General features: G+C 44.9%; 1 protein-coding gene across 1 annotated transcript in view; it reads right to left on the reverse strand.

Moving 5' to 3' along the window:
• The window catches only part of RCHY1 (ring finger and CHY zinc finger domain containing 1), an 80,604-nt gene extending 57,563 nt beyond the window's left edge, over positions 1-23,041 (reverse strand). Inside the window, exons 1-2 of the mRNA XM_069743502.1 lie at positions 22,957-23,041; positions 18,122-18,241 (exon numbers count right to left, since the gene is read on the reverse strand). Of these exons, the coding sequence (XP_069599603.1) occupies positions 18,122-18,241; positions 22,957-23,028 (192 nt within the window). The 5' untranslated portion in view covers positions 23,029-23,041. The remainder of the gene's footprint in view (positions 1-18,121; positions 18,242-22,956) is intronic.
• Between the last annotated feature and the right edge of the window lie 2,061 nt (positions 23,042-25,102).

Consider the following 25,102-nt stretch of genomic DNA (forward strand, 5'->3'; position numbering starts at 1 on the left):
CTATATACCGCTGCTACCTGCCCCTATATACCACTGCTACCTGCCCCTATATACCACCGCTACCAGCCCCTGTATACCACCGCTACCTGCCTCTGTATACCACCGCTACCTGCCTCTGTATACCACCGCTACCTGCCTCTGCATACCACCGCTACCTGCCTCTGCATACCACCGCTACCTGCCTCTGCATACCACCGCTACCTGCCTCTGCATACCACCGCTACCTGCCTCTGCATACCACCGCTACCTGCCTCTGCATACCACCGCTACCTGCCTCTGCATACCACCGCTGCCTGCCTCTGTATAGCACCGCAACCTGCCTCTGTATAGCACCACTACCTGCCTCTGTATAGCACCGCTACCTGCCTCTGTATACCATCTACCACTGCTGCCTGTCTCTATATATCATCTACCACTGCTGCCTGCCTCTATATACCATCTACCACTGCTGCCTGCCTCTATATACCATCTACCACTGCTGCCTGCCTCTATATACCATCTACCACTGCTACCTCTGTCCTGTGTAGCTAATCTAGTCTTGTGTAGCTAATCCTGTCCTGTGTACAGTATCACACAAGATAGGATTAGATACACGGCGCAGCACAGTATCACACAGGACAGGATTAGATACACGGCTCAGCAGTCAGTATCTAATCCTCTCCTATGCACTCCTCTCCCCCCTGCGTGTCTTTCCCCATTGTGGTTTATTATTTTTGTTGTGGGAGATGAGGGAGTCGAGGATTATGCGTTCGGTATGGTATAAAAAAGATTAATAAAGGACTTTATTCTGGCCGATTCTTTATTTACAATACATGCGAGATCTATGTGGCGGCATTATGGGTCATCTACATGGCGGTATTATGTGAGAAGCATATGGTGGTATGTGAGAACACTGGCGGTATTATGTGTGATCTATATGGTGGTATGTGAGAACACTGGCGATATTATGTGTGATCTATATGGCGGTATGTGAGAACACTGGCGGTATTATGTGTGATCTATATGGTGGTATTATGTGAGAACTGTATGACAGTATTGTGTGATCTATTTGATAGTATTTTGTGTGATCTATATGGCGGTATTATGTGAGAACACTATGGCAGTATTATCTTCAGAAAGCGGACCCATTCTATAGTGATTCTGGCTGAGCACCTGCACGCGGGTCTGGGGTAATAGAAGGGGCAGCATGACCTCCAGTTAGGTGCAGTCAGGGGAAGGCTGGTGAGGCAGCTGAAGAGAGGGGTCTCATTTTTATCGTTACTATATGGGTACATTTCCTTCCCAGCGTCACCCCGTACTTCGCCTGTCACCTCGCTTTCACACATTGCCAGGACAGGATGGGGAAGACCGGATCTGAGGAGGGGAATGGGGTCTGCATGCAAAGTCTGGATCAAACCAGGCCATCAATCCGCAGAAATGTTTCCTGGATTTCTGTGAAGCAGACGGTCCATCCATGTGTATAAAAGACAGCGCTCTATGTACAATCCCTGGCTGCTCCGCGCACCAAACAGGGGGCCCCCCCATAGACCTGCACACTGCTCTCCTGAAATACTCTGTGCTGCTGTCACCCTGCTTCCTCCACCACATATCTCCCAGAATCCTTGCTGCCTGCCATCCTCGGTGACTGTCTACTTCTCAGTATAAGGCTGCCTTCACACTATCATTATTTGGTCAGTATTTTACATCAGTATTTATAAGCCAAAACCAGGAGTGGGTGATAAATGCAGAAGTGGTGCATATGTTTCTATTATACTTTTCCTCTATTTGTTCCTCCCCTGGTTTTGGCCACAAATACTGAGGTAAAATACTGACCAAATACTGATAGTGTGACGGCAGCCATACTCTGCAGTCACCAACAAAATGGCTGCTCACTGGGTTCCTGAATATCATCCTCTCTAATCCCTTAGCAAACACCCAGGAGGGGAGGAGAGGAGTGACATCACACACGTCAGCAGACTCCGCCCATAATTACTGCAGTGCTGTAATGTGAGCTATTTGTACACTAGGTTTTTCTGAAATTTCAGCAGCTGCTCCCCCTAGTGTTGAAAAGTGGAAATTCCAAAACTTTTCAAATAATTTTTCATATTTTACTAAATTATAAACAAATGATAATATTTTTTAAGAAAATGTAATCATTAATTCTTTACATTTTTACAATTTCTGAAAAAAAATTTTTTTTTGATGGCACCTTCCCTTTAAAGTAGAACAAGCCAATAGTAAAGAAAAACAGGTAAAACCCCATGTGTGTGATTATCTGTATAATGTTAACTCCGTTGTCCCAGCTACCAGTCAGGTGACCAGTTTGAATGAGGGATTCCTAGGCTGACGACATAGTGGGGTCCAATCACGTGATTGCCTTGCGCAGGCGTGTACTACGGAGGACATAGAATGAACTTCAATCCAATATTGCGGCCAGCATGCAGCCAGCGGGTAAGGAAAGGGTGAATCAAACACCCGAAAACTCCGCCCATATGACCCAAAACCGGTCCCGCCAAATTCAGGTGACAGGTTCCCTTTAATGTATTCATAGATGTTTTTAACACACTATATACAAATAATTTTTATTTTGCATACAAAGTCTTTGATCAAAGCTCTTCCTTCTTCGTGTATTTATATTGCTACGCTTTAGGAATTTTTACTTCTTTGGATAAATATTTAGGTGTATATGTTAATTGCAGTAAATGTCAAGTGAAAGAACCTGGTAACCTTAAGGTCTTGACTAGGGCTCCTATTGGCCGGTGGGTCCAGCAACTGCTTAAAATATTACATAACATCAAACCCCATATTTTTGACATTTTCCATTGAAGTAAGGCCCCCTAAGGCCAAGATCTGGACTGTAAGAAACCCTTCTAGTGTCAATGATAATTTAATAGGTCAAAATATCTACCCAACTCTATGCTATCAAGTCTAGATTGAGCATCCCAGATGCCAAAGGGGCTCCAGAAGAAATATTTAGTACTTTATTATAATACGACAACAGCTGACATGTGCCCGCAATGGGTGCGAGCGGAATCGCGATTCGCCCGTGCCCATTAGTTAATTACCGCTGTCAAACTCTGACAGCGGCATTTAACAAGTGCTGCCAGTCGCACGGCCGGAATTAGGCGCACCGCTGACCCCAGTCATGTGATCGGGGTCATCGATGCGTTGCCATCACAACCGGAGTTCTCCTGAAGACATCTATGGTTGTTGATGACGGATATCTATGAGCGCCACCCTGTGGTCGGCATCATAGCAATGCTGTAATTCAGCTACATAGAGGTGATCTGAGCATCACCTCTATGTAGCAGAGGCGATCGTATAGTCGATGCTTCTAGCCTCTCAAGGAGGCTATTGAAGCATGCCAAAATTAAAACAAAAAAAGGTGTTTAAAAATATTTTTTTTAAAAAGATAAAAAAAAAAAAAAATAGAAAAGCCCTTTTGCCCCAATCAAAAAAAAAAAAATCAAACCTGCACATTTGGTATCGCCGTGTTCTGAATTGCCCGATCAATAAAAAAAATAAAAAAAAAAAATTAACCTGATCGCTAAACGGCGCAGTGAGAAAAAAAAAGTCGAAACTCCAAAATTACGTTTTTTTGGGTTGCCGCAACATTGCATTAACCCCTTTCTGCCATCTGACGTACTATTGCGTCCATGTGGGGTGGGCCCTACTTCCCAAGGACGCAATAGTACGTCATGCCCTTTAATGCGACACTGCGACTTAAGTCGCAGTGATCGCATTAAAATTCCGACGCCATCTTACCTGCAGGAAGATGGTGTCGGCATCCTAGGGCCTGTCGCCGCCCCCCCGGCCTCCCGATCGCTGTGATTGGCTGCTCAATTCTGAGCAGCCAATCGCAGCCTTTCTCATTGTTTCAGCCAATCAATTTGGCTGAAACAGTGAGGTCCCAGCCTAGGATCGAGTACCGATGTACTCGATCCTAGACCAGTGCCTGGCAATGCCAGGCATGTGCCCAAACCCCCCCGGGATTGGCGCGATCGCGATAGATCGATCGCGCCAATCGCAGGGCACAGCGGCGGTGTTACCGCTCTGTGCCCTGCCCCTATCTGCGCACTCTGCAGCCCCGGGCCATGGCTCCGGATCTCCTGCCATGGCTCCGGAGCATTCAACTCTGATTGGCGCGATCGACGATCACATCGATCGCGCCAATCGCAGGACACAGCGACGGTGTTACCGCCGCTGCTGTGTCCTGCCTACCTGCGCGCTCTGCAGCCCCGTGTTCCCAGTCTGATTGGCGCGATCGATGTGATCGTCGATCGCGCCAATCACAGGGCACAGCAGCGGTGTGACCGCGCTGTGCCCTGCCGGTGCCCTGCCGGTGACCTGCCGGTCACCTGCCTGTCACCTGCCTGTCACCTGCCTGTCACCTGCCTGTCACCTGCCTGTCACCTGCCTGTCACCTGCCTATGATCGGAGCTGTGAGCTCCGATCATAGGCTGGTGCATAGCAACACCAGCGTCACCAGGGCCTTCTTTGATTGGTGGGATCGATGTGATCATCGATCCCACCAATCACAGGTCACAGCAGCGGTGTGACCGCTCTGTGACCTGTCTCACCTGCCCCTGACCTGTGTAACTGCTCTGAAGGAATCCTCACACTTGGTGAGGATTCCTTCAGAGCGGTCACGCTTTGAGATCCCCTCCTGTGCTGAGACTTGTGGTGCCACAGTAGCCTGTGACACCACAATTCTAGCTAAAGAAAGAAGAGAGAAGAAAGAAGAGAGACTACAAACCGTAAGTGTTGATACCCCGATCCCGGCCCGATCTCTATTCATCCCCCCTTCTCCCGTCCCCCCTTCTCCCATCCCCCCTTCTTCCATCCCCCCTTCTCCCATCCCCCCTTCTCCAATCCCCCCTCCTTGCGCCGTATCCGTGCCCAAATTTAGCAGCCGCCGAGCGTTGATTGGTGACGCAGTTCACCTATCAACACTCGTGCTCGCTTTTTTTTTCCCCATCCCCGTGCGCTCCCCCAGCCGCCGCGTCTAATCTGTGCCTTCCCTTTTCTTTTTTTTTTTCTTTCCCCATCTCCGTGCGCTCCTCCAGCCGCTGCGTCTAATCCGTGCCTTTTCTTTTTTTTTTCCCCCATCCCCTTGCGCTCCCCCAGCTGCCGCGTCTAATCTGTGCCTTCCCTTTTCTTTTTTTTTTCTTTCCCCATCTCCGTGCGCTCCTCCAGCCGCTGCGTCTAATCCGTGCCTTTTCTTTTTTTTTTCCCCCATCCCCTTGCGCTCCCCCAGCCGCCGCGTCTAATCTGTGCCTTCCCTTTTCTTTTTTTTTTTCTTTCCCCATCTCCGTGCGCTCCTCCAGCCTCTGCGTCTAATCCGTGCCTTTACTTTTTTTTTTCCCCCATCCCCTTGCGCTCCCCCAGCCGCCGCATCTAATCTGTGCCTTCCCTTTTCTTTTTTTCTCTTTCCCCATCTCCGTGCGCTCCTCCAGCCGCTGCGTCTAATCCGTGCCTTTTCTTTCTTTTTTTTCCCCCATCCCCTTGCGCTCCCCCAGCCGCCGCATCTAATCTGTGCCTTCCCTTTTCTTTTTTTTTCTTTCCCCATCTCCGTGCGCTCCTCCAGCCGCTGCGTCTAATCCGTGCCTTTTCTTTTTTTTTCCCCCATCCCCTTGCGCTCCCCCAGCCGCCGCATCTAATCTGTGCCTTCCCTTTTCTTTTTTTTTTCTTTCCCCATCTCCGTGCGCTCCTCCAGCCGCTGCGTCTAATCCGTGCCTTTTCTTTTTTTTTTCCCCCATCCCCTTGCGCTCCCCCAGCCGCCGCGTCTAATCTGTGCCTTCCCTTTTCTTTTTTTTTTCTTTCCCCATCTCCGTGCGCTCCTCCAGCCTCTGCGTCTAATCCGTGCCTTTTCTTTTTTTTTTCCCCCATCCCCTTGCGCTCCCCCAGCCGCCGCATCTAATCTGTGCCTTCCCTTTTCTTTTTTTCTCTTTCCCCATCTCCGTGCGCTCCTCCAGCCGCTGCGTCTAATCCGTGCCTTTTCTTTCTTTTTTTTCCCCCATCCCCTTGCGCTCCCCCAGCCGCCGCATCTAATCTGTGCCTTCCCTTTTCTTTTTTTTTCTTTCCCCATCTCCGTGCGCTCCTCCAGCCGCTGCGTCTAATCCGTGCCTTTTCTTTTTTTTTCCCCCATCCCCTTGCGCTCCCCCAGCCGCCGCATCTAATCTGTGCCTTCCCTTTTCTTTTTTTTTCTTTCCCCATCTCCGTGCGCTCCTCCAGCCGCTGCGTCTAATCCGTGCTTTTTCTTTTTTTTTTTCCCCCATCCCTTTGCGCTCCCCCAGCCGCCGCGTCTAATCTGTGCCTTCCCTTTTCACATCCCCGTTCGCACACCCAGCAGCCACCGAACTCTGATAAGTGAACCGTGTCACTTAGAGCTCTCGTGCCTGGCGTTTTTTCCACATCCCCGTTCGTACACCCAGCAGGCGCCGAAATTTGACGCGGTTCACTTATCAGAGCTAGGGCCTGCTGTTTTAGACTTTTCCTTTCACAGGTATTTTTTTCTCCCCTTTACTTTTTCTTTCCCTTTAGCTTTTTCTTTTAAGAATAGTTTGCACCAAACACTATCCCCCCACACGTACACATAGTTCCCAATAAATTACACCCAAGCACCATACTCATAAAAAAAATGTCCCGCTCGTCCCGTTCGTCCCAACAGCGCTATTCAGCGGAGGAGGCATATGCTTTCCTTGCCTCCGACACTGATAGCGAGGGAGAGGATCCCACTTTTCATTATTTTTCTGATTCTTCCTCATCCTCTTCCTCCTCCTCATCTTCCTCCTCCGGCCCTGCGGAACCGCCACGCAGACGCCGCAGGACAGAAGTGCCCATCATTCATGAAGATGAAGATGAGGCAGGGCCCACTCCTGAAGATGAACCAGCGCGCCCCTCTTCGGACCCCGTATGGACCTCGCCCCCCGAAAATTACGAGCCACTGATTCCTGATTTTGTGGCAGAATCAGGAATCAGTTTTGACACCACCGGCCTCACAGAAATAGACTTTTTCAAAGTCTTTTTCTCTGAGGATTTTGTTAACCTCATGGTGGAGCAAACTAATTTGTATGCTCGTCAATTTTTGGAGCAAAACACCAGTTCATCATATTCTAACTGGTCTCCTGTAGACGCAGTTGAAATGATGCAGTTTTGGGGCCTGATGCTTCATATGGGGCTCCTGAAGAAGCCAGAAGTTCGGCAATATTGGAGTGTTGATATTTTATTCAACACTCCAGTGTTCCGAATGGTCATGGTCCGAACGCGTTTTGAGGCCATCCATAAATTCCTGCATTATTCCGATAATGCACAGTGTCCCGCACGAGATGACCCCAACTTTGACCGTCTGTTCAAAGTTCGGCCTGTCATCGAACACTTCAACAAAAAGTTCGGTGAAGTGTACGTGCCCAAAAGGGACATCTGCGTGGATGAGTCCTTGGTTCATTTTAAGGGGCGGCTCAGATTCCGTCAATACCTGCCCAGCAAGAGGGCCAGGTACGGAATCAAACTCTACAAGCTGTGTGAGAGTACCTCAGGGTACACCTACAGCTTTAGAGTCTACGAGGGGAAGGACAGCAGGATTGAACCGCCTGAGTGTCCCCCTGTCCTGGGAGTGAGTGGGAAAATAGTGTGGGATTTGGTGCACCCACTGCTGGATAAAGGTTATCACCTCTATACTGATAACTTTTATACCAGCATCCCACTCTACAAATCCCTCTCTGCGCGAGGTACCGCAGCCTGCGGTACTGTCCGCAAAAATCAGAGAGGCCTCCCAAAGACGCTACTTGGGCAGATGCTCAGAAAAGGTGAGAGCAGAGCCCAATGTAGCGACCACCTGCTGGTGGTCAAGTACAAGGACAAGAGGGATGTCCTTCTCTTGACCACCATACACGGTGATGGCAGTGCCCTCAGCACTGTACGGGGTACCTCTACACAGGTCTGCAAACCGGACTGTGTACTGGGGTACAACAAAAGCATGGGGGGCGTTGATCTCTCCGATCAGCTCCTCCAACCGTACAGTGCTTTGAGGAAGGCCAAGGTGTGGTACAAAAAGCTGTCCGTGTACATCGTACAAATGGCAATGCTCAACGCTTTCCTGCTGTCACAATGTGCACGCCACAGCGATACGTCGTACCTTCAGTTCCAGGAGGTAGTGGTTAAGGCCCTGTTATTTGGCACGAGGGAAGGAGCGGGCCCCAGTACTTCCGGAACTGAAGGTGCTCGTATCGTACCAGGTCAGCATTTCCCGGGGGAGGTCCCGCAAACTGCAAAAAGAGGTAGGTCGCAAAAAAGGTGCCGAGTGTGTTACAAAAGGGGAATACGCAAGGACACCACTTATCAATGCGACACCTGCCCCGAAAAACCTGGCCTGTGTATGAAGGATTGCTTCAGATTGTACCACACCTCCATGCACTACTAATTTACTTTACAGGAAACAGTAGATTAGTTCCAAAAAGGGGGCACATCTATGTAAGTTCATTGGGGGTCTAGTTTACAAAATGTCACTTGTGGTTTTTTTTTTTACTGTTTGGGCACATCAGGGGCTGTGCAAACGGAACATGATGTCCGCGTACCATTCCATCAAAGTCTGCTTTTCAAAGCGTCATTACTTCCCTTCCGAGCCCCGAAGTGTACCCAAACAGTAGTTTTCTCCCACATGTGGGGTATCAGCATACTCAGGACAAATTGGACAACAACTTTTGGGGTCCAATTTCTCCTGTTACACTTGGGAAAATTAAAAATTGGGGACTAAATGATCATTTTTGTAGGAAAAAATAGGATATTTTATTTTCACGCCCGGGCGTTATAAATTTAAGTGAAACACTTGGGGGTTCAAAATTCTCACCACACACCTAGATAAGTTCCCAGTTAGGTCTAGTTTCCAAAATGGGGTCACTTGTGGGGGATTTCTACTGTTCAGGCACATCAGGGGCTCTGCAAACGGAACATGATGTCCGCGTACCATTCCATCAAAGTCTGCTTTTCAAAGCGTCACTACTTCCCTTCCGAACCCCGAAGTGTACCCAAACAGTAGTTTTCTCCCACATGTGGGGTATCCGCGTACTCAGGACAAATTGGACAACAACTTTTGGGGTCCAATTTCTCCTGTTACACTTGGGAAAATTAAAAATTGGGGACTAAATGATCATTTTTGTAGGAAAAAATAGGATATTTTATTTTCACGCCCGGGCGTTATAAATTTAAGTGAAACACTTGGGGGTTCAAAATTCTCACCACACACCTAGATAAGTTCCCAGTTAGGTCTAGTTTCCAAAATGGGGTCACTTGTGGGGGATTTCTACTGTTCAGGCACATCAGGGGCTCTGCAAACGGAACATGATGTCCGCGTACCATTCCATCAAAGTCTGCTTTTCAAAGCGTCACTACTTCCCTTCCGAACCCCGAAGTGTACCCAAACAGTAGTTTTCTCCCACATGTGGGGTATCCGCGTACTCAGGACAAATTGGACAACAACTTTTGGGGTCCAATTTCTCCTGTTACACTTGGGAAAATTAAAAATTGGGGACTAAATGATCATTTTTGTAGGAAAAAATAGGATATTTTATTTTCACGCCCGGGCGTTATAAATTTAAGTGAAACACTTGGGGGTTCAAAATTCTCACCACACACCTAGATAAGTTCCCAGTTAGGTCTAGTTTCCAAAATGGGGTCACTTGTGGGGGATTTCTACTGTTCAGGCACATCAGGGGCTCTGCAAACGGAACATGATGTCCGCGTACCATTCCATCAAAGTCTGCTTTTCAAAGCGTCACTACTTCCCTTCCGAACCCCGAAGTGTACCCAAACAGTAGTTTTCTCCCACATGTGGGGTATCCGCGTACTCAGGACAAATTGGACAACAACTTTTGGGGTCCAATTTCTCCTGTTACACTTGGGAAAATTAAAAATTGGGGACTAAATGATCATTTTTGTAGGAAAAAATAGGATATTTTATTTTCACGCCCGGGCGTTATAAATTTAAGTGAAACACTTGGGGGTTCAAAATTCTCACCACACACCTAGATAAGTTCCCAGTTAGGTCTAGTTTCCAAAATGGGGTCACTTGTGGGGGATTTCTACTGTTCAGGCACATCAGGGGCTCTGCAAACGGAACATGATGTCCGCGTACCATTCCATCAAAGTCTGCTTTTCAAAGCGTCACTACTTCCCTTCCGAACCCCGAAGTGTACCCAAACAGTAGTTTTCTCCCACATGTGGGGTATCAGCGTACTCAGGACAAATTGGACAACAATATTTGGGGTCCAACTTCTCCTGTTACACTTGGGAAAATTAAAAATTGGGGACTAAATGATCATTTTTGTGGGAAAAAAATAGGGTTGTTTTTTTTCACGCCCAGGCGTTATAAACTTTCGTGAAGCACTTGGGGGATAAAAGTGCTCACGACACATCTAGATAAGTTCCTTAGGGGGTCTAGTTTCCAAAATGGGGTCACTTGTGGGGGTTTTCCACTGTTTAGGCACATCAGGGGCTCGCCAAACGTGACATGGCGTCCGATCTCAATTCCAGCCAATTTTAGATTGAAAATGTCAAACGGTGCTCCTTTCCTTCTGAGCCCTGCCATGCGCCCAAACAGTGGTTCCCCCCCACATATGGGGTATTAGCATACTCAGGACAAATTGGACAACAACTTTTGGGGTCCAATTTCTCCTTTTACCACTGAGAAAATAAAAAATTGGGGACTAAACGATCATGTTTGTGGAAAAAATAGGATTTTTTATTTTCACGCCCAGGCATTATAAACTTTCGTGAAGCACTTGGGGGATAAAAGTGCTCACGACATATCTAGATAAGTTCCTTAGGGGGTCTAGTTTCCAAAATGGGGTCACTTGTGGGGGTTTTCCACTGTTTAGGCACATCAGGGGCTCGCCAAACGTGACATGGCATCCGATCTCAATTCCAGCCAATTTTAGATTGAAAATGTCAAACGGCGCTCCTTTCCTTCTGAGCCCTGCCATGCGCCCAAACAGTGGTTCCCCCCCACATATGGGGTATCAGCGTACTCAGGACAAATTGGACAACAACTTTTGGTGTCCAATTTCTCCTTTTACCCTTGAGAAAATAAAAAATTGGGGACTAAACGATCACGTTTGTGGAAAAAAATAGGATTTTTTATTTTCACGCCCAGGCATTATAAACTTTCGTGAAGCACTTGGGGGATAAAAGTGCTCACGACACATCTAGATAAGTTCCTTAGGGGGTCTAGTTTCCAAAATGGGGTCACTTGTGGGGGTTTTCCACTGTTTAGGCACATCAGGGGCTCGCCAAACGTGACATGGCGTCCGATCTCAATTCCAGCCAATTTTAGATTGAAAATGTCAAACGGTACTCCTTTCCTTCTGAGCCCTGCCATGCGCCCAAACAGTGGTTCCCCCCCACATATGGGGTATCAGCGTACTCAGGACAAATTGGACAACAACTTTTGGGGTCCAATTTCTCCTTTTACCCTTGAGAAAATAAAAAATTGGGGACGAAACGATCATGTTTGTGGAAAAAATTGGATTTTTTATTTTCACGCCCGAGCATTATAAACTTTCGTGAAGCACTTGGGGGATAAAAGTGCTCATGACACATCTAGATAAGTTCCTTAGGGGGTCTAGTTTCCAAAATGGGGTCACTTGTGGGGGTTTTCCACTGTTTAGGCACATCAGGGGCTCGCCAAACGTGACATGGCGTCCGATCTCAATTCCAGCCAATTTTAGATTGAAAATGTCAAACGGCGCTCCTTTCCTTCTGAGCCCTGCCATGCGCCCAAACAGTGGTTCCCCCCCACATATGGGGTATCAGCGTACTCAGGACAAATTGGACAACAACTTTTGGGGTCCAATTTCTCCTTTTACCCTTGAGAAAATAAAAAATTGGGGACTAAACGATCATGTTTGTGGAAAAAATAGGATTTTTTATTTTCATGCCCAGGCATTATAAACTTTCGTGAAGCACTTGGGGGATAAAAGTGCTCATGACACATCTAGATAAGTTCCTTAGGGGGTCTAGTTTCCAAAATGGGGTCACTTGTGGGGGGTTTCCACTGTTTAGGCACATCAGGGGCTCGCCAAACGCGACATGGCGTCCGATCTCAATTCCAGCCAATTTTAGATTGAAAATGTCAAACGGCGCTCCTTTTCTTCTGAGCCCTGCCGTGCGCCCAAAAAGTGGTTCCCCCTCACATGTGGGGTATCAGCGTACTCATGACAAATTGGACAACAACTTTTGAGGTCCATTTCATCTTTTTACCCTTGGGAAATTAAAAAAATTATTGCTGAAAGATCATTTTTGTGACTAAAAAGTAAAATGTTAATTTTTTCCTTCCATGTTGCTTCTGCTGCTGTGAAACACCTGAAGGGTTAATCAACTTCTTGAATTTGGTTTTGCGCACCTTGAGGGGTGCAGTTTTTAGAATGGTGTCACTTTTGGGTATTTTCTGCCATATAGACCCCTCAAAATGACTTCAAATGTGAGGTGGTCCCTAAAAAAAATGGTTTTCTAAATTTTGTTGTAAAAATGAGAAATTGCTGGTCAAATTTTAACCCTTATAACTTTGTAGAAAAAAAAAATGTTGTCTCCAAAATTGTGCTGATGTAAAGTAGACATGTGGGAAATGTTATTCATTAACTATATTGTGTCACATATCTCTCTGGCTTAACAGAATAAAAATTCAAAGTTGGAAAATTGCGAAATTTTCAAAATTTTCGCCAAATTTCCATTTTTTTCACAAATAAACGCAAGTTATATCGAAGAAATTTTACCACTATCATGAAGTACAATATGTTACAAGAAAACAATGTCAGAATCACCGGGATCCGTTGAAGCGTTCCAGAGTTATAACCTCATAAAGGGACAGTGGTCAGAATTGTAAAAATTGGCCCGGTCCATAACGTGCAAACCACCCTTGGGGGTAAAGGGGTTAAAATGCAATAACGGGCGATAAAAAGATCGCATCTGCACAAAAGTTGTATAATTACAAACATCAGTAGACACTCAAAAAATAAGCCCTCACCCAACCCCAGATCACAAAAAATGGAGACACTACCGGTATCTGAAAATTGCACTTTTTTTTTAAAGCAAACTTTGGAATTTTTTTTACCACTTAGATAAAAGAGAACCTAGACATATTTGGTGTCTATGAACTCTTAATGACCTGGAGAATAATAATTGCTGGTCAGTTTTAGCATTTACTGAACCTAGCAAAAAAGCCAAACAAAAACATGTTTGCGATTGCACTTTTTTTTTGCAATTTCACCGCACTTGGAATATTTTTCCCGTTTTCTGTTACACGACATGGTAAATCCAATGGTATCGTTCAAAATTACAACTGGTCCGGCAAAAAATAAGCCCTCACATGGCCATATTGATGGAAAAATAAAAAAAGTTATGGTTCTGGAAAGAAGGGGAGCGAAAAATGAAAAAAGCTCCGGGGGTTAAAGGGTTAAGCCAAAACGGACAACTGTAGTTTGAGATTTCCTTCTTAGAGAATTTCTGGTTACCACAACCTAGCTAAGAACTAAGAGCTGATACAACTAGAACAGCCAAAAAAGAAGTTTGACCTATTCAATATACACACACGTGGTCAAAATTGTGGGTACCCCTCGTTTAATGACAGAAAAACCCACAATGGTCACATAACACTAATCTGACAAAAGTAATAATATATAAAATATCTATGAAAATGAGCAAATAAAAGCCAGACATTGCTTTTCAACCATGATTCCACAGAATTAAAAATAAATAAATAAATAGAACTCATGAAATAGGCCTGGACAGAAATGATGGTACCCTTTTGCACAACCTTTTGAGGCCATCACTGCAATCAAACGATTCCTGTAACTGTCAATGAGACTTCTGTACCTCTTGACAGGTATTTTGGCCCACTCTTGAGCAAACTGCTCCTGTTGTGTTGTGTTTGAAGGTCACCTTTTCCAGACAGCATGTTTCATCTCTTTCCAAAGATGTGCAATAGGATTTAGGTCAGGGCTCATAGAAGGCCACTTCAGAATAGTCCAATGTTTTCCTCTTAGTCATTCTTGGGTGTTTTTAGCTGTGTGTTTTGGGTCATTATCCTGTTGCAACACCCATGACAAACGACTGCGACCAAGCTTTCTGACAATGGGCAGCACATTTCTCTCTAGAATCCTTTGATAGTCTTGAGATTTCATTGTATCCTGCACGGATTCTAGACACCCTGTGCCAGATGCAGCAAAGCAGCCCCAGAACATAACAGAGCCTCCTCCATGCTTCATAGTAGGGACAGTGTTCTTTTCTTGATATGCTTCATTTTTCCCGTCTGTGAACATAGAGCTGTTGTGCCTTGCCAAAAATTCAATTTTTGTCTCATCTGACCATAGGACATTCTCCCAGAAGCTTTGTGGCTTGTCAACATGTAGTTTGGCAAATTCCAGTCTGGCTTTTTTATGATTATGTCCTCCTTGGTCATTTTCCATGAAGTCCACTTTGACTCATACAACGACGGATGGTACGATCTGACACTGATGTTCCTTGAGCTTTAAGTTCACCTATAATCTGTTTAGAAGTTTTTCTGGGCACTTTTGTTATCATTCGTATTATCCGTCTCTTTGATTTGTCATCAATTTTTATCCTGTGGCCATGTCCAGGGAAGTTGGCTACAGTCCCATGGATCTTAAATTTCTGAATAATATGTGCAACTGTAGTCACAGGAACATCAAAAGCTGCTTGGAGATGGTCTTATAACTTTTACCTTTAACACGTTTGTCTATAATTTTCTTTCTAATCCCCGAGACAACTCTTTCCTTCGCTTCCTCTAGTTTTTTAAGAGGCACATCTGTCCTCCACTCATTACCTCTAGTAATGGCACCGATCTGAACTTATTATCAGTGTATAAAAGACACCTGTCCACAACCTCAAACAGTCACACTCCGAACTCCACTACGGTGAAGACCAAAGAGCTGTCGAGTGACACCAGAAACAAAATTGTAGCCCTGCACCAGGCTGGGAAGACTGAATCTGCAATAGGCAGGCAGCTTGGTGTGATGAAATCAACTGTGGGAGCAATAATAAGAAAATGGAAGACCACTGGTAATCTCCCTCAATATGAACCACTGTGACAAGTAGTACAACACTGTGGGGAGTGCTAGCTAATAGTTTATATCTCACTAGTTAGTGGCCCGATTCTAACGCATCAGGTATTCTAGAATATGCATTTATGTATGTATATAGCAGCCACATAGTATATAGGAGCCATATAGCAGACAAATACTACGTGGCCTGTGCTATATACTATGTGGCTGCTATATACATACATATTGTAGAATACCCGATGCGTTAATAAAGGCCATGCAATATATAACAGTGGCCACGCAGTATATAACACAGCCACGTATAACACAGCCCACACAGTATATAGCAGCCACGCAGTATATAACACAGGCGACGTAGTATATAACACAGCCCACGCAGTATATAGCAGCCACGTAGTGTATAACACTGCCCACGCAATATATAGCACAGCCCACGCAGTATATAGCAGCCACATAGTATATAACACTGCCCACGCAGTATATAACAGTGGCCACGTAATATATTGCACAGCCCATGGAGTATATCACACAGCCCACATAGTATATAACACTGCCTATGTAGTATAAAGCAGCCACGCGGTATCTAACACAGCCCACGTAGTATACAGCAGTGTGGGCACCATATCCCTGTTAAAAAAAAATAATTAAAATAAAAAATAGTTATATACTCACCCCCTGGGATTCACCGAAGCTCCGGTGATACGCGAGCGGCTGTCGCCATCTTCCATTCCCAGGATGCATTGCAAAATTACCCAGATGACTTAGCAGTCTTGCGAGACCGCTAAGTCTTCTGGGTAATTTCGAAATGCATCGCTGGGAATGAAAGATGGCGGCAGGCGCGAGCGGCTCGGCGGACTACGGAGGGTGAAAATAGCAGGTTTTTTGTTTTTTTATTATTTTTAACATTACATTTTTTTTTTTACTATTGATGCTGCATAGGCAGCATCAATAGTAAAAAGTTGGGGACACACAGGGTTAATAGCAGCGGTTACGGAGTGAAATACCCGCGGCGTAATGCGGTCCATTACCGCCGGCATTAACCCTGCGTGAGCGGTGACTGGAGGGGAGTATGCGGGCGCCGGGCACTGACTGTGGGGAGTAAGGAGAGGCCATTTTCTTCCGGACTGTGCCTGGCTCTGATTGGTCGTGGCAAAACAGCCACGACCAATCAGCGACTTGGATTTCCATGACAGAGGCCGCGACCAATGAATATCCGTGACAGAAAGACAGACAGAAGGAAAGACAGAAAGACGGAAGTGACCCTTAGACAATTATATAGTAGATTGCTTATATAGGGACAACTTAACTCCACAGCACTGTACAAGGATTTGCACCATTACATCAGTGCCTGTCCTCAATGGGTCACAAAATGTATATAAAAATTAGGACAAGAAAACAGCTTGGCACAATCAGAGAATAAGGATTAGAAGGAGCTAAAACACCTAACATACAGCTTAAGCCGTATGTATTGCGGTGCTCGGGGTCAAGACAGACAATGCTACATGCGACCTGCTCGCACCTTGCCTTCACCCTTTGTGGGGCACAAAATCTACTTTCCCCATTTTAGGCAGGGACAGACACTAAGGTCAATTTAATTGGGAGCCAATATAACTATTGGTATATTATTTGGAATGTCAGGAAACCGGTGTACCCAGTGGAAACTATGTCGCTCGAGGACAACATACAAACACCATGCACATCTTACAATTGAACGAATTCAAGCCCATGACACCAGTGCTGCCACCTTACAATGCCAACCACTGGTAACAGTATGTCATAGGGAAGGTGCACATATATGACCATGGCTCTGGAGCTGCATACGCCCCACACAGAGCAAGTGCCAGCACCTGCCTCTAACTTAATTGGCGCTAGCACCGATCACTGTTTAACCACTTAAAGAAGCTGTCCACTACTCGAACAACCCCTTGTCAATTGCTATATTCCTCAGTGTAAAATGACAGCCTAAACTCACCTGCAATGCTGCTCCAGCAGCGTCAGCACCTCGTCTGTTGTGATATTGTTGTACCATCAGAAGGGAGTGTGAGTGAAGCGGCTACTGATTGGCTGCAGTGCTCACATAGTATAACAACATCACGCGAGCCCCAGGAGGCCAGGCGCCCATGTCGAGTATAGGCTGCCATTTTACAAGGGAGAATATAGCAGCTGACAACCGGTTGTCAGAGCAGTGGAAAACCCTTATCAATTCTAGTGTCAACCTCTTATATTAGCATTCACGTGGAGTGATCACAATGGGGCGGCTATTCCAAAGCCTGATGTATGCCCACCCTCCGACAGTCTTCCCTGTTCCCCAGTTTTCAGTACGTTGTATGGTAAAATAAATGGTGTCGCTCAGAACAGAAAATATTACTAAAAACAAACAACCATGTATGGCTATGGTGACATAAAAATTTTTTAAAAAGTTGACTCTTGGAAGAAGAGTAAATAATTAAAGCAAAAAAGAATTAAAAAATGTACCAGGTAATAGAGGGGTTAATAAATCATTCCTATTCTCGAGGCACATATATAGCAACAGACCCACTTGCATGTAAGTGGTAGATTTGGTAATGAAGTTGAGCATAAAGATTCACCAGATCGTGGTCCAGTAGCCAAACTGGTAATCCATGACCCGAGCCAAAAATTACCTACTACCTGCCAACATCCCTGGTTAGTAGGCCCGGCTCAATGACATGTATATGCTGTAGTGCCTATTGATCAGAGGAGATGCTGAGGATGCTACTTGGATATGGTGGCCACAGACTAGAAATGTAGTAGCTGGACGAGGTCCTGCAAATCTATTTGCGCCCATTAGTGATAGCAGGTAAGGTTCTGTTCACACTTGCTTTTTCCAATGCGGTTTTCAGTACTTCGGATTGCAAGTATAACAGACTCCAGGCTATGGCACTAAAACTTCAGGAACCACAACTGTGTGTTATAAGTATATGGGGACCACTAGGTATTGATGGACAGTGCCTTGGTGAACAGAAGCCATGACACATTGTCACTTCTAGGGATCTGCTCTTGTAGATAGAGCGTGATGTGCCATTAATGGCGCAGTAACTTTACAGTACCTTCTGAATGCACTTGCACTTCAAACACTGGACCTGAGTGACCTTGAAGCGATCCATCTTGTGCGTTTCCTTGTTGTCATGGCAAAGGCGACAAGTGTAAAATTTACCACAGCAAGGAGCCTGAAAGACAAAAGGGTCATGACTAAGCATGTAACAGGGATTATGGAAATAGTGCCACTTTTGCCCATAGCTGAGATCTGGTACTGCAGCTCTGCAATGACAAGCGCGCTGCAGAGTAAAACGCAGTCATGTTTTTACAACATAAGGAAAAGTTTCACGATGAGCACTTGATTTTCTGCATCTGTCACTTGCATTTTTTTTTAACGCGCTTTTATTGCATTTCTGACCCTTTTTCTTATGTCATGATTTAAATAAAAACAATTCTTGGTATTTGGCTTTGATTATTGCTATAGCCATGTGTAGATTACATGCGTTTTATTATATTTCCACAGAGGACACAAACAAACCACACGTGCATTTTTTTACAGGGGATTTTTATCATTTCATTCAAGTCTATGGGAATAATCCGGCTATTTCCTGCAAGAGAAAATGACATGCAGTGGATATGAAACATGAACTGCAGGTGAGTTTGTGCAGCATAAAAGCAAGGGGTGATCGAATAGCTTTGGATAAGAGTTTATCGAATAGATGCCTCGGGAACCTGGATACCTGGAGTGCTCCCGATAATCGGGTGTTCGGTGCCGCAGCTGCATGTGTCGCGGCTGTGTGTCAGTCACAACAAACAGGTTCTCCATGCATGTGTTGTGACTGCCACGCTGCTGCGACACATGCAGCTGCGGCACCAAACACATTGTGAGCGCTCCAGGTATCTGGGTTACTGATGCAGCTATTCGGGAAGCGCTATCTATTCAGATAGGCTCTTATCCAAAGCTTTTTGATCATCCCTTATAAAAGCAAAGCACAGTGTGCATGAGATTTCTATAAACTCGGATGGAACTGTGGATGCCGCAGTGTTTTATGCACAAAAACGCAGCTTCAAAAACTCATTGTGGAAACTTAACCTTAGGCCGGGGTCACACTTGCAAGTGCAATGCGAGAAACTTGCGCGAGTCTCTTGCATCAATAACCGGCACTTGGGACCAGAGTGTGCGGCTGCGTGTATTTCTATTCAGCCGCACGCTCCGTTCCCGAGTGCCGGTGGCAATGTCGGGTGTTGATGCACGAGTTTCTTGCATTGCATTCGCAAGTGTCACCAGTGATCATAGAAATAAAAGATGAAATCCCATACAGGGACTAAAAATAACAAAAAAATATATTGTTTTAAAACTATTAAAAAAAAATATTAAACCAATAAATATGTAAATATATGTAAATAAATATATATAAATAAATATGTAAATTTAAATAATAGCATACAACACAAAAAAGTACACATATTTGATATCGCCACATCCGGAACGACTCAATCAATAAAACTATCAAATTAGTTAACCTCTTCAGTAAGCACCTTACAAGCATATGGCAAAAAAATGCATTTTCATCACACTTGAACAAAAAATTGGAATAAAATATGATCCAAAAGAAAAATGTAAATAAGAACGGTATTGCTTAAAATGTCGTTGTCCAGCAAAAAACCAAGCTGCCATATAGCTCAATCAGTGGAAAAATAAAGTTACAGCTCTCAGAATAAAGTGATGCAAAAACAATTTTTTCTATAAAATAGTTTTTAGCGTGTAAAAGCAACAAAAATACTATATAAGTGAGGTATCGCTGTAATCATACTGACTTGAAGAATAAAGCTGCCTGATCAACTTTATCACACGCAGAACAGCATATAAAAAATAAAAATTTCTGAATTGCTGGTTTTTGCTCATTCTGCCTCTCAAAAATATGTATAGTAAGCGATCAAAAAATGTTATGTGCACAAAAATTATAGTGATAATAATGTCAACTACTCCAGCAAAAAACAAGCCCTCACATGACTCTGTTGGCAGAAATCTAAAAAAATTATAGCTCTCAAAATATGGCAATGCAAACCTTTTTTTTTTTTTTTTTTGTAGAAAAAGCTTGCTTTAGTGGATGACAGCAGCCAAGCAAAAAAAATCATGATATGAATCTGGTATCACTGTAATCAAACCGACCGGAAGAATAAACTTGTCTAATCACTTATATGTAAAAAAATAATAAAACCAATTCTTCACCTGCTGTTGATTTTTTCATTCTGCCTCCCAAAGATCGCTCAGCGCACATTTATCCTGCGCTCTATGCTGGGCACTTACACTAGATTTCCGTGTAAATCTCTGGAATAAATGATTCACATGAAATCCCCGGTTGAAGATTCCATATAATGAGACAGATGGAGACACTGTTGATGCCGTCTGACCTGTGATTAGGCAGTGTCAGTCTTTTCAAGTGTGCACAAAAGTGTGGTCCGCAAGTTTTGTGCACCTCTGAAAAGAAGGAAACAAATAAACAGACACCAGATAGAGTCCAGAGTAAGGCCAAGGTCACACTTTCGAGTCCAATGCGAGAAACTTGCACATCAAGTACCAGCACTGCCGTCGGAACTCGGGATCGGAGCATGCAGCTGCATAGAAATACATGGGACCGAACTCCAGTCTCAAGTGCCGGGGGCGGTGTCAGGACTTGATGCGCGAATTTCTCACATTGAACTCGAAAGTGTGACCCCGGCCTAAGACTACGATCACACTACACTATCAGTATCTGGTCAGTATATCACATCAGAATTTGATGGCCAAAACCAGGTGAAGAACAAGCAGAGAAAAGGTATAATAGAAATGAGGGCACCAATTTTGCATTTTTGACCCACTCCTGGTTTTGGCTTACAAATACTGACGTGAAATGCTGATCAAATACTGAAAGTGTGACCGTAGCGTAACTCTGCTGTATCATCATAGTGAATGGATCCCTTGAAGATTTCATCTGAATCACATCACTCAGAGATTTAGATGGAAACCCCAAAGTGCTCAGCGTAGCGCGCCAGATTAATGTGATCCCAAACGTTATGCAAAATGTTCCCAATAAATGCTTCATCTCAATCCACAAAAATAGCAAGTCCTTACTCAGGTCCGCCATCTGTTAACGTAAACATAGGGGGTTTCCACGTTACTAGCAGCATAAGAACTCTAGAAAAGCGCTATGGCACCCCACCAAAAAAATAAAATCCAGCAAATTCTGCCCTCCCAAATCCTAATGCCTCCCTCCCTTCTAAGCCCCAGTGTGCGCAAACCACATATAGGGCTCATACTCACATGTGAGAAACTCGGATGAGTCTCGCACATCAATACCCGACACTCAGGAGTGGAGCGTTCAGCGCATGTATTGCTATGCGGCCGCACGCTCCGATCTGAGTGCTGGGTGCAGTGCCGGGTATTGATGTGCGAGACTCATCCGAGTTTGTCGCATGTGAGTATGAGCCCTTAGAGTCCACGCATTTGGAATTTCTGCAGCGACGAGATCCCGCTAAAGAGTGCGTGTCTCCAGAAGCATGAGCTTTGCACAGCGTTCTGGTCACTACAGTGTACTGGTCACTACAACAGCAGTTTGCAATTTACTCAATAACATCCACTGCTGCTTGTTTCTGGAAAACACCCATGGGGTCAAATAGTCACTACACCTGTAGATAAATTCCAAGAGGGGTACAATTTCCAAAATGGGGTTGCTTGACGGGGGGGATTCTGGTCTTTTAGCACTTAGGGGATATGCATATTGAGTCCCCAAACTATTCTAGGAAAATCTGCGCTCCAGGAGGAAAATAGCGCTCCATACCTCCTGAGTCTCCCTGTATGGCTAAGCAGTACCGTACAGCCACATATGGGGTATTTCTACGTTCAGCAGAAATTGTGGGACACAAATTTGGTGCCATTTTTACCCATATCCCAGTGTGAAAATGTAAAATCTGGGGCTAAAACAAAATTTGGGTGGCAAAAAATAATTTTTTTCTTCACTGTCCAATGGTATAAAATTGTGACCCACCAGTGGCGTCAATATGATCACTGCACCCCTACATGATTTCATTGAGAGGTTTAGTTTGCAAAATGGGGTCACTTATGGGGGAGTTTGCTGTTCTGGCACCTCAGGGGCTCTGCCAATGTGACATGGCACCCTCAAACCAGTGCAGCAAAATCTGACCTCCAATATGGCGCTCCTTCCCTTCTGAGCCTTGCACCGTGCCTCAAAAATAGTTTCCAACCACATCCGGGGTATCGATGGCCTCAGGAGAAATTGCACAACAAATGGTAAGGTCCATTTTCTTGTGAAAATAAAGAAATTGGAGCGAAAGAAATATTTCTGTAGCAAAAACGTGATTTCGTTATTTTCACGGCTCTACGTTATAAAATTCTGTTGTATCTAAAAAAGTTGGTTTTGTAAATTTTGTTGGAAAAGTGACAAATTGTTGATACATTTTTAACCCTTCTAACAAAAAAAATTCAAATTTCAAAGTGATGGAGATGTAAAATAGACACGTGGGAAGTGTTATTTATCAACTATTTTGTGCAATATAACTCTCTGGTTTAAAATTAAGCTTGAAGTTTGGGAAAAATGCCAATATTTTCACAAACAAAAGCAACTTTTACCACTATCGTGAAGTACAATGTGTCAGAAAAACAGTGTCAGTGGGATCTGAAGGAGCAGGCAGGCTGGCGGTGAAGGGGTTACCGTGCCGTCACACAGAGCCCTGCTGGCTCAGCCTGCCCAGAGCTGTGCCCTCCGGGGTGCGGGGGTCGCTCCCACCAGGGGGTCCCGTGTACCGCTGTCAGCACTGTGTCACCTGCAATGGCAGACGATGCTTTGCGTCTACGGGTGGTTCCCGCGTCCTGCCCAGTGCCCACCCTCCCAGTAATGGCCCTCACCCTCAGCTCGCAGCCTCTGGTGTAGTGCTCACAGCCGGCTGCCACTTCCATGTCCCCGGAGCCCTCAGCCATGTGTGACCGGAGGAAGCGGAAACACCGGGGAGGAGACTAGTGAGGGCTGAGAGAAGCCGTGGCGGCCGACCGTGCCCGCACTTCCACTGCACGGACACAGGCGGCGCTGCCGCTCCCTGAAAATGGCGGGAATGTGCTCTGAAGCCCTCTAGTAGTCTGATACCATTTCTCTTCTCCAAACCTGTTGTTTCCTGACAGCTCCGTGTATAATGCGTCTTCCTCTCCGTTTTTGCAGCCATGTTTTATCCTAACTATTGTTATTTGTGTCAGCTCAGGCACAGCAATTAACCCACTCAGGGCGGCCCACTTTTTGTTTTTCTTGCTCCCTCACCTCACAAGAGCCGTAACTTTTATTTTTCTCCCCATATGGCCGTGTGAGGGCTTGTTTTTTTGTGTGACAACTTGTGGAATCAAACACCGCCATTCTTTTTACTATATGATTTACTGGAGAAAGGTAAAAAATGAGGTACAAGGGTGAAAGGAAACTCCCACCATTTTTCTTTTATTGTGCTGTCTGGTATAAATGACTGCAGGCCAGTACCATTACAACCAAATAAATAAGGCAGCACACTGTAGCGCTAAAACATGCAAACATGAAAGTTGAACTGCATTACTGCACTAGAAATATGAAAAAATGAGAGCGTTTAGCGCATAAATCGGCCAACTTATGTGTACCTGGTAGCCACATTAGGGCATCTCTCGTATACCAGGTCCTAGACTTTCCTTTCCTCGCTGAGAATAAACGTCTTCATCTGAATGGAATCACAGCAGGTTCGTTACCCCTCCACAGAGAGAGAGAAATTTAGTCTAAGAAGAGGTTTCATAGGTACCCATTCAGATGAAGACGTTTATTCTCAGCAAGGAAAGGAAAGTCTAGGACCTGGTATACGAGAGATGCCCTAATGTGGCTACCAGGTACACATAAGTTGGCCAATTTATGCGCTAAACGCTCTCATTTTTTCATATTTCTAGTGCAGTAATGCAGTTCAATTTTCATGTTTGCATGTTTTAGCGCCGCAGTGTACTGCCTTGTTTATTTGACTGTGTACGAGTTGGTGACTCTAGGTTCAGCACCTGTTCACACTTGATCTATGTTTGGATGTGACAGTCAGTTTTTTTAAATTAGTACCATTACAACGACCCCAAGCTTATTTTCTTATTTTTTTGGTTACAAAAACTAATTAACTTGTGACGCCATTTTGTGAAACCTGCAGCTTATTTTTTCTGTTGCTAGAACTGCGGGTTTTTTTGTGTGGGGAGCAGATAGGGGCCATCTGTACTTCATACACTGCAATCAGGGCTGCCACTAGAAATTTCGGGGCCCCATACTGGCAAATTTTTCGGGGGCCCACTTGACACACCGACCAGGCTCCACCCCAGCCCCGCCTCCACACTCCACCCCTTGAACTGTCCACAGTCCCACCGCTGTCTCTCGGAAAAACTCCACTTCTCACCTATCACACATTAACAGGTCCCATCACCAGATCACACATATAGCCGACAGCTTTTATTTTGGCCAAAAGATTTTTTAAGCCGCCACCATAACACGGTAGACACTTTTGGCCGGGCCCTACTCTGCTGTAACCTATTAAATATTTGTTAAAATATTTAATACAATTTAGATATATAAATATATATATTTTTTTCAATTTTTAAAATGACCAATAATATGACATACAAGGAACAAATACCGCTACTCCATGTCAAGACCACATATTACCGCCACAGTGATTGAATAACATCACATACAAGGAACAAATACCACAACACCATGACCACACACCATATTATTACAACATAGTGACCAAATGGCACATACAAGGGACAAATAACACCGCACCATGACCAGACCACATATTACCACCAGTGACCGAATAATATCACATACAAGGAACAAATACCACCGCACCATGACCAGACCACATATTACCACCACAAAGTGACCGAATACTACAATACTGATCCGTAATTTAAAAAATACCATCACCATAAGTGCCATTATACACAGGAGATCTGTACTTAGTGTGCAGTGTCTGTGTACAGGTAATACAGTGATCACCGGTGATATTATACA

Source organism: Ranitomeya imitator, chromosome 1 (assembly GCF_032444005.1).
Source record: "Ranitomeya imitator isolate aRanImi1 chromosome 1, aRanImi1.pri, whole genome shotgun sequence".
NCBI classification, from domain to species: domain Eukaryota; kingdom Metazoa; phylum Chordata; class Amphibia; order Anura; family Dendrobatidae; genus Ranitomeya; species Ranitomeya imitator.